The 17304-nt window shown below is 30.4% G+C and overlaps 1 protein-coding gene across 1 annotated transcript; it reads right to left on the bottom strand.

Annotated features, from left to right (window-relative positions):
* Positions 1–492: 492 nt before the first annotated feature.
* On the bottom strand, positions 493–3812 carry LOC120076896 (aurachin C monooxygenase/isomerase-like). Its single transcript, XM_039030846.1, has 4 exons — positions 3533–3812; positions 3174–3471; positions 2817–3027; positions 493–1002 (listed from the first exon to the last, which is right to left on the bottom strand). Exons 1-4 carry the CDS (start codon positions 3810–3812, stop codon positions 493–495), a joined length of 1299 nt encoding a protein of 432 aa, XP_038886774.1.
* Positions 3813–17304: the final 13492 nt, after the last annotated feature.

Below are 17304 nucleotides of genomic sequence, written 5' to 3'. Positions count from 1 at the left end.
AGAATGAAAACTCTCTCTCTCTCTAGAATGCAAATGCTCTGACTTCTCTCTAACTCTGTGAATTTCCAATGGCGATTTTTCAAGGTATATTGAGGTGTTTTAAGCATGCACGCAACGAAGAAGAGGAGGAGGAGGAGAAGATGAAGACACTGAATTATGTGGTTCGGCTAAATGAAGACCTACATCCATGAGAAGGGAGAAATTTCTTTATTTTCAGGCTACAAGAAGGTAAGTTGTTTTCTCACATACATATTTTTTACTCTCACTTATTTTTCAGAATAGATCTACTTATACAGTGTGTAGACCTGTTACATATGGGTTTTATTGACTCAAACCTCTCGCTCATAGTTAAGCAATTAAACTACATATCCAGTTTGTAATAATCTTTCAGTGTGTGAAAGAATTCTCCTAAATGAGAAAATAATGAAGATTAACAAGGGTACTTAGACCTTTGGCTTTCCAGACATTGTAATTTACAAACTACATAGATTGTTAAATTAGATCAATCACTCGAGGAACATCATCAAGGAAAGGTGTATTTCTAATTTGAAGCTCTGGGAAGTTTTGCGTAGTAGTAGCTGCACTGGGGTCGAAACGTTCCCGATCGGAAAGCGTCGAACCTTGCTTTATTCGACCGACGTGTCGAGAATGCAGGACTTGGGCATAAATCACAGGTAGCCGGAGAGACTGATACTCAGCAAGGGCTGATTTTAGATCAAGTAGTCCCCACTTTAGAAGGCATTCACCTAAAACAAATGCATCTAATAAAGCCATATTTGTGCTTCTTGCACAATGAGGAGTCGTTGGATGAGCTGCTTCTCCAACTAATACCACATTGTCCCAAACTATTTGTTCTAATGGATCACAATCATAGATGACATTGATGAAAGGATCTTTTGTTTCTTTAACGACTTTTGCAAGCTCAGGGACCCAAATTTCATCCACTTGTTGGTGCAATTTTTTCACCATCGTCTCATTTACTTTCATGCTCATTGATCTAGCCTGCATTTATATGTTCATTGGTTTCAATCCTGAATAAAACAACTAATAATGTAGTTTCGAATAATTTTTTTTTTTAAAAAAAAAAAAAAGTAAAGTTGATTTTTCTATAATATTTTTTAAAAAATTATAATATAAAGTGGGTTTAGTATGATTTATTGAAGGATTTTAGATGATCAAAAGTGATTTTTTTTTAAAATTAAAAAAAAAATCTTAATAAATAAGTAGTTAAAAAGGGAAATTCTCCAAAAATATTTGCACTTTAGAGATTAATTATTCATGAAACATATTGTAAGAAATAAAAGTATATTTATAATTCACGAAATCGAGTTCGTGTCTAATTGTTCTCTAAACATGAGAAAGTCATAAATATGTATTGGAATTTTTATGTTGTGTCTAATAGTTTCTTGCACTGGGTTTTTAACCTTCAATTTTATGTCTAATAGATATTTGTAATATCCATATTTTTTAGGATTATTTTTAAATATAGAAAAATTGACCAAAATATTTATAAATATAACAAAATGTCACTCTCTATTACAGATAGACACTGATAAATTATTATTATCTATCATTGATAGACATTGATAAACATTGATAGATATTTATCACAAATCGTAACATTTTATTATATTTGAAAATATTATCAGTAGTTTTTTTATTTAAAATAATTTATCTATTTTTTAAAAATAATTAATTTAGTAAATATCAAGTTAATTTTATGTCAAATGAATAAAATTCTTTGTTGTTACAACAAAGAGGATTATTCTAAATTGTTTACATATTTTGTTTTATGGAAAAAAGAGGATTATTCTAAATTGATTACATATTTTGTTTTATGGAAAAATCTTTCCGAACTAAAACTCTTGAATTTCCCAAGTTTTCATAAGATTTAGAGACAAATTACTTATTATTAATTTTACCATATTATAATTCTCAATCAACAAATCATAATTAAAGTCTATATATTTCAAATATTTTTTATTCTAAACGAAATAAAAGAATTTAAAACAAATTTTCAAATTTTAAATCACAGTATTTAAAATCATTTTTCCAAAAATACTTTAAAGGCAAAGTTGAAAGTTCAAAGCTTAAAGAGATAGTTTTTAACCCATAAACCAAACATGGATACTTTGCATCCTAAGATGTACTAAACTTTGTGCATTAGACATAAAACTATTTTTTCAAAAAACACAAGACTAAAAGTTAATGACCTATTAATGCACGTTTTCAAATCATAATGGATTTCAATTGAATTTTGATATTTGTTATTGTATGAAATAAAATGATTTAAAATCTAAAGTGATTATAAATCTTGTTTAGCATAAATATCTTTTTAAACTAAAATGGTGAGATTTTGCAAGATGTCATAGGTGTTAAAGGTAAATTACTTATTTAATCTTGTCATATTATAAGTTTCAATAAACAAAATCATAATAAAGAATTTATATTAGTAAATTTTCAACTATCTTTTCTTTTTCGGTTACCATTCAAACATAAAATTTTAATATATTCATTTCAAATCTTTCGATTCTAAATGAAAAAAATAATAATAATAATAATAATCATTTCTTGAATTCCAAATAATAGTATTTAAAATTATTTCTTGAACATTTTAAATGGATGATCGTAGACATTTCTTGAATTCCAACTATCTTTTCTTGAACGTGATAAAGTATGATTGAACAATTGAATAAAACACAAAAGATGAGCTAATAGCCATGGTTTCCAACAGGAACACCAAAAATAACGTGTTTAACGGTTATAGAACTTAAGACCAAGAAAGAGAGAGGTTGGCAATAGATGAAGGGAATGACCTTAAGTTGGGGTTGTGGTTCATTAACAAACCAAACCCAATTGATTTTCTTCTTTGGAATCTCGAAGAGTAAAATATGAGTATTAGATGCCAAGTCCATGTACAAGCATTTACCAATTTCAGGATATGCTTTACGGATGTTCATCACTGTCTCCAAATTCTCTCTCTCTGAGAAATCAAAAACCCCTCTCCAACCATAATATCCGGAATACCTAACATCAAATGTTGGAGGTTCATTATGTCACGAAAGAAAGTAAAACATTCTTGAATATTGAACCATAATCCTATTCCAAATTTAAGTTCGATTTAGATCTATGAATGTACGATATCAATGGGGGAGGGGGAAGAATTTACCAACCTCAATTTGAAGTTAGGAAGAAATGTTTGACGAATGGAAGAGAGACAACCGTCAGCTGCAACAAGCAAATCCCCAATTATTTCAACGATTTCACCACTTTCCACAACTCTTGCTTTGATTTTCACAGACGTTTTGTCATCAGAAATGCAAAGAGAGAGGAAAAGATGACCCCAAAGAAATATATCAGATGGAAGCTCGTTGTATAGAAGGCTATGGAGGTCAGCCCAATGTGATGCTCTAAAATTGAAATTCTCGTCATTACTCAAAACCCTTGCTCTCTTGCTTTCTCCATCGATTGCTCGATTCTATTTCAAATGAATCAAAATCAATATCATATATGGGCATAACAATAATACAACAATGAAGGGAACGAAGGGGAGAGATTTCGACCTGCTCCGTGGCAAGAGGCAAACTGTATTCGAGGAGAAGTTCAGGCCGGGAAAGCCATGACTGGAGTAGCCTTTGAGAGAGAGGATCAAGGGCGAGTCCGGCACCGGTGGAACAACCGGTCGGCGGCGTGGAAGATCGTTCAAGAACTTGAACTTCCCAGCCAGCTTTAAGAAGAGTGTGAGCGCAAGATATTCCGGCAATGCTCCCTCCTACGATAACGGCTTTGGGCTTCTCCTTCTTCTCAACCATCCTTTTGTTCGTTGTTTTGGCTAAACGTGAGGAACAAAAGTGCTTTATATTTCTATTTTATTTTTTAAAAAGAAAAAGAAAACATAATTGGTAAGAATGTATTGGATTGTACTGTTTAAAAATAGTTAGTGGAATTCGGATAAGTAATAATATATTGTATTTATAGTGGAAGAATTAAGAAACATAATTAAAATAAGTAACGATGCATTTATTGTGCCATTTAAAAAATGGCTGAACGAATTGGGATGCATAAGTAATGTATTTTATTGTTTAAACCATGGTTGGAATAGTAATTCAAATAAGTAATAATGTATTGTTTTTTTTTTCTTTTTTCTTTTTTTCTTTTTTTTTTTTTACAATATGAAGGTATTGTACATTACTAATTAATGTATGCATTCTTTGATTCCAAATTTAAAAAATAATATATATATATATATATATATATTATATATATATGTATGTATGTAGTTGAAGAATAATTCCACTTCTACTAAGTAATAGTATATGTCGGTGGTGGACGGAAATATGCACTCCACAAATAGAGGTGACGGTCTGAAAATAGCATGTGCGGCTTTAGAATTTTTCTTGGCACTCATGAATCAATGTTTAAATCACTATTTTAGCTTTAAATATTATTTTGGTTTTTATAGTCTAAAATTTGTTAAAGTTTAGTTTTTATATTTTCAAATGTTAGAATTTTAATTTATTTAGTTTTAATAAATTTAAAATCATAGCTCCTTAAAATTAATTTTAATCAAAATTGGTTAAAGAATAATAATATTTTTTATACAAGAAAATAAAATGTGTGAAATGTTGTAAAAAATTTAAGGAATCAACCATAATCACTTAAGATTTATTGTACATGTACTAAAATTGGACAATTAAATTATATTTATTTTAATTGAATATTAAATTCTTGTCTAATAGATTAGATAGAAATTAATTCTATCAATTAAATTGATAAACTTGAATTTAGACTCCCAATTTAAATTTTCTTTGAAAATTGTTCGTGCATCAATGTTAATAATCAATTTTGTTATATTAAATTTGAAGAAGTCCTAATAAATAGTCTAAATTAATTCACTTGTGACAATTTTAGAGTTTAATTAATATGATTGTAAATTTGTAAGACTCACATGATGTTTTTCTGCTGAGAATTGAAGAAAAGTGTAAATTTATACAATTACGAATATTTAAAATTTAAATTGATTCAATTATTTGTTTAATGTTTCTATTGATTCACCAACTTAAAAAGTCGGTGGGCCAAACGACCCCTTAATTTTTTTTACTAATAAATAATATTTTCAAAAAAAAAATGATATACATACATGCAATTTAAATTATGAAATAGAAAATGAATTATCTTTTGATGGAGTCCAACAAAATTGGGCTCAACATTTGATAAATCTCGAGGGGTATTTGGCTTACCAACATGAGTTGAGTTGAGTTGGTAAATATACCAACTCAATATTTGGCCCACTAACTTTAAATGTTGGTGGAGCTGAGTTGGTTTATTTTATTTATTGGGTTTTATGTCCTAAAACTCGTAGATAGTGAATGTAATTAAATGATTGTCATTAATAAATAGCTATTAATGTTTCTCTCAATAAATGTTATTGATATTTTATTTAATGTTGTCTTATTAACCCTAAAATCCAACAAACTAACATCTCATGTTGTCTTATGAGTCTTGAACTGTATGTAGAGACATATAAGGATCAATGTTCAAGATACAGCCTAAATGATCTATTAGTATAGGGGTAAGATTGAGTACCTTATCTTGGTAACATTATGGATACGACCCACTTTGTATTTGATACAAACGCAGTGATCCAATGCGTTCATGTAGGAGACATGCGAGTGGGGGTATCCTGGATAATGAGTTTGCACAAGACCAGACTGTGAAACTTAGTCTTACTCTTGAGTATATTATGAACTCCTAAGTTTGCACTAGATGTAACTCCATTTGCTAGTTAGGTTTCTATTTCAATAGGATGACCTAGGCAACTTAGTCTTACTTTTAAGTATATAATGAACTCCTGTTCACGAGAGATTATCCTTTGGTTTGTATAGGTGAGAGTGGCAAGTTCGCCGACTCAATATGTCTACCATTTGGGGATAAGACTATGTGGGTAGCTGGGAACATAATCATATAAGATGGATTTCACTCCTTCCCAACTTTAGGGTAAATAGATGAGTGTTCTCTTAAGTGGTGTCTCTGAGACTTGAACAAAGAGCTATACCTTCTCACAAGCTCAAGAGGGTTTCTGTTTAATGGTTGGACCATAAATAGGTTGTTCATTAGAGGAGCATTGGTACTTAAGGATGTAGAGGTAACCTAGGGGTAAAACGGTAATTTGACCTAGCTGGTGTTATTAACACTTTTGAATGACTAACTTGCTGTTATTATTGGTTTATATTTGTGGACACAGAAACATATATGTAGTGAGAATAGTGCAGTTGTGGGCCTTTAGTGGAGTGTACCCACAGTTAATAAATATTGATTAATTTGGTTAATGAGTTTAGGCAGAGTTTTTGATCTGTAGGTCCATTAGGTCTCCTTCCTAGTTTATAAAGAATATTGAGATAATTTGTCATTAAATTGAATTTGAAATGTTCAAATTCAGAATTGGAAATTTTTTAATGTATGTTGATCCATTTTAATATAAATTTTAATTTTAGACTTTATTATTAATTTTGGATATGATTCAAAATTAATAAATGAGAGAACGAATATTTGAAAGAAGTTCAAATATTAATTTAATATGAATAAGATTCAGAATGAAAACTATAGGTTAAAAATAATGTGCGTTGGATGCACATTAAAATTATAGATTAAATAAGATAAATATATTTGAATATGATTCAAATGAGAAATTTAAATTAAATATGTGATATTTAATTGGATGATTAATTAATTGAAAAATTATTTATTAATTTAATTTTGAATTTAATTAAATTGATTAAGTCAAAACTATAGGTTAAAATTAATGCGCATTAAATGTGCATTAAAACTATAGGTTATGTGAGAAAGAACCATTTAAATATGATTTAAATGGTTATTATTTTTATTTAATTAATTAAATTAAATAAATCATTTTAATTAATTAAATTAAATTAATAGTTTTATTTAATTTAATTAAATAAATAATTCTATTTAATCTTAATTAAAAAAAAATGTAACTCCCCTCGTCTCCTCACTTTCACCATCTCTCTCCCATTCTCTCTATATCAAATATATATATATATAGAAAATCAATTGATCGATATTCAAAACTCTCTGCGTTTTTTTGTCTTCTTTCTTCCTCCCAATTCAAAAAAAAAAAAAAAAACCCACAATTCTCATCTCCTCAATTTTCCTACAAGAATAGGGAGGACTCCAAGTGGTGGTGCCCAATCCCAATTCCCAATAGAGAAATTCTAAAAGTAAGATTTCTATAATTATGTTTTTTAATTGAATGCTTAATATACTTTTCTATTTTATTCCAATGCAAAATTTTTCTGTTTTAAATGTCAATTGTAAATACGTTTGGGTTCTATGTTTTGGCTTCTGTTGTGCCTTAGGGTTTTCATCCCTTCAGTCCTTGTCCTTGTCCATGACCTGCTCCTCGTCCTCGATGCCCACGACGTTCTCGTCCTTGTTCACTTTTATTATTTGAATTAATTGCTCCACTAGTCGAATCAACTCGCAATCTGAGCAATTGATCAACGATTTCTTCATTCTTCTTTTTCTTTTCTTCATATGCTTGTAACGAACTCATGAGTTGCTCAATGGTCATGACCTCCAAGTCTTTTGTCTCTTCGATTATGGCGACAATATGTTCAAACTTTGGATCTAATGATCTTAGTATTTTCTCCATGATTTTAACATCATCAATCTTTTCGCCATTTCTTTTAAGTTGATTGGTGATAGTTAAGACGCTAGGAAAATAGTTCAAGATGGGTTCCCATTCTTTCATATGAAAAGTTTCAAACTCAACTATTAGAGTTTGAAGACTTACCTTTTTAATTGGATCTACTCCCTTGTATGATGTTTGAAGCTTCTTCCATGCTTCTTTTGCCATCTTTGCTTCTTAAATCTTCTCAAAAGCATCATAATCTAATCCTTGATAGATTAGATAGAGAGACTTTTTTCTCTCTTTGGGCCTATTTGGGGCGCTGAGATGATATAGGATGTCTGGAGTTCTGATGCCGGGGAGTTCTGATGTCTGTGTTTGGGTGCAGAATTGTGTTGTCTGAGTTCATATGTCTATGTTGGGTATGTAAAGTTGTTATGTCTGTGTTTGGGTGTGCAGAGTTCATATGTCTGTGATATATGGTTCAGTTTTTTGTACTCTAAAATAATTTGCCTATATGAACACAATTTTTTTAAAATATTATAATTCTATTATTGTATCAATTCAGTTTTTTGTAATCAATTATTGTCTTTTAAATAATTCTTTATTATTGTTGTTTAAAAAAAACTCAATCAAAATTTAAGATTAATGGTAAATAGTCAACGAAGTGCCAATATTTAAAAATACGAAATTTAATTCTAAGCTAGGGATGGATGTACCAACTTCTTAAAAAAAACATTTTTCCACTTTTTAATACTAAACATATATGTATATATATAATTTTCAATCAAAACTTGAATTTTGAAAAGAGTTTTCAAAAGTAAGACAAATAAAAAATAAAATGAAAAATAAAAATAAACGAGGAAATGTAGTATTTATAAATTTAATTTTAAAAAACTATCGAGAACTAAAGGGTTATGAATGGTCAGTTAAATATTTTAGTGAGACATTTACAAAGCTTAAGGATTTCATCGAGGTTTTTCTCATATATATTCACGGATGAGTTTTCTATTGAGGTTTTATAATGGGTTTTTGAATATTGATATTGTATATGAAGATTTTTTTTTTTTTTTTGAGAAATTGTGTACAAAAATTTAATCCAAAATATTGTGAATTTTTTAATGGACATTATACAAATAAATAATTGATACACTAAGCAAATAAAATGAAAACTTGAATGATATAATTTATAGATAATAAATTATTAATATACTCTATCACAGTACACTAGAGGAAAAAATTATGTATCTAAATTGAAGGTAAAAAATGGGTGCATGGAAATAAATTGAAATACCATGGTTTCTTAATAAAATGGATATAGTGGAAAAAAAAATTATACCCGAAGTATAATGAAATAAACTCAAAAAAAGAATAAAGAAATACAAACGTAAGTGAGCCATAGGAAGGAAGAGAGAGTGACGGTCGTGTATGAGAAGGGAGGAGACATAAGAAGTGTGGAGTGGAGAAGCTGAGAGAGCTGTTAAATGAGAGTTACTGTACACATGTTGGAGAAAGTGAAAAGGGGAAATGGTATATCAGTGGGTCAAACGGTGATATAGGAACTATATCATCTCCCCACATAGGATATATAGACCCCCAAACAGGCGCTTAGAGTTAAAAAAAAAAAAAATTGCATTAGATACCTTTCAACTCTCCACTTAAAACACATACATATGAATTTAGACCAAATAATTTTGCACTCCAAACATCAACATGTGAACTCCACAAATATATGAACTTCACCTACACATAAACTTCAAACATCATATCTTAATTCCATGCCCCAACCATTCCTTAAAATTTTGTCTACCGACTCATCAATTTCCAAGTCGACAATTATGCCCTTGGTGCTCTGTGACAGAAGCCCCATTGTATCATACTGGTAGCTATCCTCCTGTGAACCGGTGGAATCTGTCAAAGTTTTCTTATAGTTGCAACTCCGGTGGACTCCGTTAAAGTTTTCTTCTCTTATTTCAGTCAATTCCATATTGGTGACTCTTATTATCTTTCTTTTTCACGTGTTTTAAATCATCCTGGGTTTGAGCTCTATTTTTATTGACATAAAAGTCTATGAAATTGATTTATAGAATTCGAAAGTTTGAGAGTGAAATTGTAAATATTACCATATTTTAGGAATAATTTTTGCAATATTATAAATTATATAATATTGCAAAAATAAATATATAATCTTTTGACATAAAATATGTTCATAAATAAATTAGTAATAGTTTATTGTCAATCTTCAACTAGTATTTAGTGGTAATTATAATTAATTTTATTATTTATAAATATAGTATCAAATACATTTTAAATCATTATTTAAATTATAATTTAACTTTTGTTACCAACGATAATTCATATATGAATATATAAAATAGACTTCATTTTTATTGAAATCTTGATTTTTATTTTTTAGATTTCATACAAAACGGACGGGCGATGAGGAAAAGAAAACATGTGGAATTGAATAAATTAAAATAATGAGAATCCAACCGGTTTTGAAATGTATAAATTTTGGGGCGAGTCAAATATGTAATATGATATATCTTCATGAGAAATTTTCCTTCCAGAAGTTGTCAGTCAACGGATTAATTTTTTTAAATTTTATTTTAAAATTTTGGTGATGGCTCTTGAAAACCATTGTTAAACACCAATTAAAAATCAAATTCAATATCTTCGGAACATCTATTTTGAAATCTCAATAATCAAATATAAATTAAATTAAAATATTAAGGACTAAAAACTAGTTAGTTTCCATACTTATAAAAGAATTACATTTAAATCCCAATCACTGAACTGTATTTAACTAAATAAGAGTTTAAAAGTTACAGATACACAATAAAAAAAAATCCATATAGAATTAGTTAACCAATATATAATTTAATTAGTAAATTTTATTGATTATCCTATATAATATATTTATATCATTACCATAATTTATGTTAATAAATTATTGTTAATCTAAACATAGCTTAGTAAATAAGATATTAATTAGATAAAGTTTTTCATTTTAATTATCAAACAAAAATCTTACACGCACTAGATAAATTCATATTGAACATTTCAATTTTTTACCAAAAAAAAAAAGACATGATGGTCGCCCTATTTTCACTAATTAGTAGCTATTTACAATTTAATCATCACCTACGTCATATGTGTGTTTATATATATATATAACCCTCTCTCCCTCATGCATATATTCTCTCCCCCATGCTTCGAGGCCATTTTTCCTCCTCCATCTCTTTTCTCCTTATCCCTTTCTCTCTTTTCTCCTTCTGGCGGTGAGAGTTACAAGTGGGAGATGGATGGCGTGGGGCGATTCGGCAACGAGACGAGCACGAGACAGCAAGAACGGTGACGACAGACTCAGAGTGGACAAACGACAATGACGGATTTGGAACAAATGAACGATGATGGCAAACTCGGAGCAAACGAACGACAATGATAAATTCAGAACAAATGAACGACGATGGCAGACTCGGAGCAAGCGAACGATGGACTCAATTCAACTTTTAGTTTTATTTTTTTCCTATTTTTTATATATATTGTGATATATATGTACTTTTTTTAGCTTCTATAGGAAATTTGATATATACTATGATATATGTATTCGTTTATTTGATATAAACGATAGTGTCTTTTTTTTGTTTTAGACTTCATGTATTATGATATATATACTGTGGTGTAAATAAAATTTATGAAGATTTATGTACTGTAGTATAATTCATATATTGGTTTATACCGTAATTAATGTCAAACATTGAGTCAATCTCTATTTTATAAACGGTAGAATATTTTATATATTGGTTAAAATATTTTCAAATACCTAACAAAATGTTATAAAATATATTTAAAATAACCATAAATCTGTAAAAAATGGTCTAAGGTATATTTAAAATAATCATTAATCCGTAAAAAAAGCCAATAAGTTTCACGTAAATATAAAATAAAATTTCATTAAATGCATTTTTTCCGAATTGAAAAATAGGAAAAAAAATCTAATAAATATATATTTTCTCTGTAATTGATAAATGAGAAAAATTATATTGAATGTATTTTCTCTTTTTATAATAAATGTATTTTCTCTTTTCATCATTAAAATAACTTCAAAAATAGTAAAAAATTTATAAAAACGAATATAAATAAATAAAAAATAGTATAATTGTCCAAAATTAACCCTAAAAGTCATTTTTGAAAAAAATCAAATTTTAAAATATTAATGAAATATAGAATTTTCTTCCAAAACTGACTAACCTACATAAAACATTATTTCAAAAGAATAATAGAAAAATGAAAAGAAAAAAACACCACACTTATATATATATATTTTATAGAAAGAGCAATATTTTTTTTTGGGCTGCATATGGAAACTCATTTGACATAGACCTAAGAAGTTAATGTTTCTAAAGAAAGCAGTATATGTCTTTAAAGAAAAAGTAGTAGGGGTTATATTTATTTATAATTTTAATTTTTTAAAAATAAAATAGAATAAGACATTAAGTACATTTTTTAAAAGATAAAACGTAAAACGTTGCCATATTTTTTTTTTTTAAAAAAATAACAATAAAAGAGTGAGAAATGCAATTATTATTGGAGGGCTTTTTATTTACTGTAAAATTAGATAGGAAAAAGAAAAGAAAAGACGCAGAAAATAAAGAAAATTTTCGTAGATAGAAATATTTGCAGGAAAAAGGAAAGTAAAAAAATTAAACTCTCCCTTCATTTATTAAGTTGTGCAGAATATACTATATATATACATACCAATGAGAGAAACTAGAATAACCACCAATGAAAAAAATAACAGTAATAACAAAAAAAAAACTGTTATAACTAATACCCCTCTTATTGGACTAAACAAATTTGACATGCCCAACTTGGATATTATATCAGAAAAACGGAGTGATGGAGAGTTTTTGTGAATCCATCTGCAAGCTGGTGGTGAGACTGGATTGACAACAACTTTATAGAACCACCAACAACTTTATCTTGAATAAAATGGCAATCAAGTTTGATATGCTTGATTTGTTCATGGAGAATAGGATTTGTGACAAGATGGACAACAGCTTGGTTATCACAATATATCAGTGATGGTCGATGAACAGGAACAAGAAGATCATGAAGCAAAGAATGTAGCCAAACAAGTTCACAAGTTGTTGAAGCAAAGGCTCTATATTCAACTTCGGCTGAAGACGTTGATACCACAGTCTGCTTTTTAGATTTCCAAGAAATAAGATAATTACTTATGAATATGCAAAAATCAGATGTAGATTTTCTTGTGTTAGGACAAGAAGCCCAAAGGCACGTAGTTGGAAGGTTTCTATAGGGGATATAAGAATTCCTTGCCCTATGGCTGATTTCAAATACCTCAACAAGTGATAGAGTTTTTGTTAAATGAGCCTTATAAGGCTTAGTCACAAACTGACTAAGCTTGTTTACAGCAAACACAATATCTGGTCTGGAAATGGTTAAGTATAGGAGTCTCCCAATTAGTCGCCTATAAGATGATGGATCATTCAGTAGATCTTGTTTAAAATTCCTGAGTTTAACATTTGGATCCATTGGGACATTCACACGCTTTGCACCAAAAAGACCAACATCTTCTAGAATTTGAAGAGTATAATGCCTCTGTGAGATAGAAATCCCTTGAGATGATCGAGCCAATTCAAGTCCCAAAAAATACTTCAACTGACCAAGGTCTTTGAGCTTGAAAGTGACATTTAGCAACTTCTTAAGTTTTTCAATAAGCTGCATATTGGCACCTGTTATTATAATATCATCAATATAAACTAGTAATGTTAGGAATGTGTTACCAAAGCCTCGAACAAATAAAGAATAATCAGCCTTAAACTGTTTGAAATTAAGAGAGACTAAAGCAACAAAAAACTTGGCAAACCATTGACATGATGCTTGTTTAAGTCTATAGATTGATTTCTTTAGACGACAAACAAGCTTTCCATTCTGAGAAGTCACAGGTGTACAACCAAGTGGTAGATCCATATAGACTTCTTCGAATAAGTCTCCATGAATGAAGACATTATTCACATCAAGTTGGATAAGAGGCCACTAATAAGTAACAACCAAAACAAGAAGAACCCAAACAGTTACTAACTTGTCCACGGGAGAAAAAGACTCTATGAAATCTAATCCTTCCTGTTGAGTATAACCCTTAGCAACAAGGCAAGCCTTGTACCTCTCAATAGATCCATCCACACGGTGTTTAACTTTGTATACCCACTTTCAACCAATACTATGCTTTGAAGGAGGTAAAGGAATAACCTCTCAAGTGTCGTTGTCTCCCATGGCTTGAAGTTCAAGTTGCATTGCTTCCTTCCAATGGTTATAAGGTATGGTTTGGTGATAAAATCGAGGTTCATAATGAGATGAAAAGGCAATAGATAAAGTGCGAAAGACAAGTGAAATATGGTCATAAGAGAAGGATGAGTGTAGGGATAGCATGTGGAAAGGTTTAGGAAAAAGAACTTAGTAGTTAGATTATAATGATAGTCTTTGAGGTATGAAGAAGGTTTTAAGGTTTTGGATGTTTTTCGAGTTTGAATAGGTGGTTGTGGAATCTGAGATTCTGGTAAGGATGGTTGTTGGGATGAAAGAGAAGGAAAGGAGAAGATGAGATTGGTGGAGTCAAAGAGATGTTGTTTTGGTTTAATGTTGGGAGGGAAGGAAACTCAATGTTTGGAGACAGTGATTGAATAGTATGTTGGGTGGAAGGTTGAGGATCTGAACAGAGGGGTGGTGTATTGTGAATGACAGGAGAAATAGGTTCAGTAGTGCTGGGATATGAAGGTTGTTGATAAGATGAATGGGATGAGACATCAATGTCAAAGGCTATAGGTAGGACAACGTTATTAAAATGGTCATTTTGCTCATTTTCCAAGGTGACTTTATGAAAAAGAAACATGCTTTCATGGAAGACAACATCACGGGAAATAAAAAACTTGTTATTGTTAATGTCAAATAGATTGTAGGCCTTCATACCTGGTGGATAACCAATAAAGACAGCAGGTACAACTCTTGGGCCAAACTTATATCGACCATTGGATAGTGTGAAGGTAAAGCATAAACAACCAAGGTCCGTAACATAGAATAATCGGCCAATTTGCCCTATAGCAACTCATATGGTATTTTCCAAGCAAGAGGAAGTGAGAGTGTCCTATTAATCAGATATGTTGCAGTTAAAACACACTCGCATTCCAGAATTTGATAGGAACTCAAGATTGGAAAAACAGGGCTCTGGAAACATTCAACAAATGTTGATGCTAGCATTCAACAACTGAGTTCTATTCTGGTTTACCCACACATGAATATTGATGTAAAACTCTTTTTTGTAAGAAAAAATCAGTAAAGGATAACTCGGGGGCATTATCAAAACGAAACACTTTGATTTTCTTATTGTATTGAATCTTTACATATGCAAAGAACTGAGGTATAATTCTCAAAACATCAGACTTGTTTTTCAACATGAAAACCCAAGTGTATCTACTATGATCATCTACTAAAGTAAGAAAATATCTATGTCCAACATGAGTACAAGTAGAAAAAGAACCCCAAATATCAACAAGAAGAATCTCAAAAACAGTAGATGACCTATTATTATGAGACTCAAAAGACAAATTCTTTTGCTTTGTTAAATGGCATATGTCACGTGGATGTGTACTATTCAGTAGATGAGAATCAAGGTTCAAAACATGTTTTGAAATGGATAAATGAGAAATGGATGGATGTCTAAGCCTAGCATGACATATGGAAGAAGAAACAATCGAAGCAGCCTTTATTGATACAGCTTACAGGGTATCATCAGTTGTGTGTGGTTGTTCAACAATGTACAAACCATCACACAACCTGCCTTTGCCAATAATCTTCAAAGTGGACTTTGCCCGAATATCACAAGAATCAATGGAGAAGTGTACAGACAAGTTATCATCATATGTTAAGGCACTGATAGAAAGCAAGTTAAACTGAAATTTAGGTACATATAGGACACGTTGAAGATTAAGAAATCCAAATAGTGTGATGGAACCACGAAAATAGACCAGAATTCTTATGTTATCAGGCAGAATAACTGATGTGCTAGTTGGCTTTAACTCGTTAAACAAATGCTTTGAAAACATATATGCGTGGAAGCCCCGAAATAAATTATCTGTTCATGTTTAGAAACAATTTGGGAACAAATACCTGCTACATGTGTCACTAAATCAACATCACATTTGGCCATAGTAAGCTTTGGCTGAAACATATTGAAAAGTTGTTAAAGAGTATCATTGTTGATCATAGTTCCAGATGTAGTATTAGAGGTTGTAGTAAAGAGTCAGTGGAATTGATGGAAGATGTGGAAGCAGAACTGAGTTTATGAACCTGATTTGATCAACCTTTATGTTTGTAGCCAGGTGGATATCCATGGATTTTATAACACTTATCAACAGTATGGCCTGGAATGTTGCTATAGGTACAAATAGGTCGATTTTTATTCTGTTTTGAAGATGACTGGTGATTATTTTGCTGTAAGGTATTATCAGGCTTATGTATAACAAGTGTGACTGTCGAGGAAGGATGATTTGCAACAGAGTGGTGTTGTTCTTGTTGAACAACAAGGGAGAATGCTTTGTTGACTATTGGAGCAGGGTCCATGAGAAGAATTTGAGAACGAGCATGATTGAAATCATCATTTAGTCCCATAAAAAAATAGAGGAGGTATTCAAATTGAATGAAGTCGTCAATGGACTTTACTCCACCATAAGTGCACTTTCCACAGGTACATCTAGGGCGATAAGACATGTATTCATCCCAGAGGCTTTTCATTTTGGTGAAATACATGGTGACAAAATATTGTTCTTGTTTGAGATTGGATAATCCACATTTCAGATGGAAGATGCATGGTCCATTTTGTTTTTGTACGCGATCTTGAAGATCAAGCCATATTGCTCGAGTCAATTCGGTGAAGAGGATGCTGGATGAAATTCCTTTGAAGACGAAATTCAAAATCCAAGCTATAACAACATTATTGTTGCGTATTCACGGAGGAAGAAGTTCACTTATAAGTCAAAGGATTGATCCATCGACAAAACCTAGCTTATTTCAGATGGAGAGGGCAAGAATCATCGATCTGCTTTAAGAAACGTAATTGTCACCAGCGAGTAGTTCTAAAATAAGAACGAGATTAAAGGTATCGCTGTGATGAAGGGCATATGGGTTGTATTGATCTTGATGAGAAAGTTGCAAACTGAAGACCGGAAGATTGGCCGATGAAGATGCAACAAACATCGGATCAATCGGAGGAGGAAGATTTGGATCAGGGAGGGTCATCGTTATCGTACATAAAGAAGGGAAAACGTAGGGATTTTTATTCATCTGATACTATATTAGCAGGAAAAAGGAAAGGTAAAAAATTAAACTTTCTCTTCTCATTCATTATTATATATATATAATATATATATATATATATATATATATATTATATATATATTATATATAACCATTGAGAGAAATTATAATAACCACCAATGAAAAAAAATAACAGTAATAACAAAAAAGACTGTTACAAATAATAAGAAAAAATGTCAAACTATTTATAGAAATAACAAAAAAAAAATCCAGTAATACATATTGGTAGACTTCTATCAACACCTATCAATGATAGACTT

This window comes from Benincasa hispida, chromosome 4 (genome assembly GCF_009727055.1).
Source record: "Benincasa hispida cultivar B227 chromosome 4, ASM972705v1, whole genome shotgun sequence".
NCBI lineage: Eukaryota > Viridiplantae > Streptophyta > Magnoliopsida > Cucurbitales > Cucurbitaceae > Benincasa > Benincasa hispida.
This window is presented reverse-complemented; position numbering and strand designations above follow the sequence as displayed.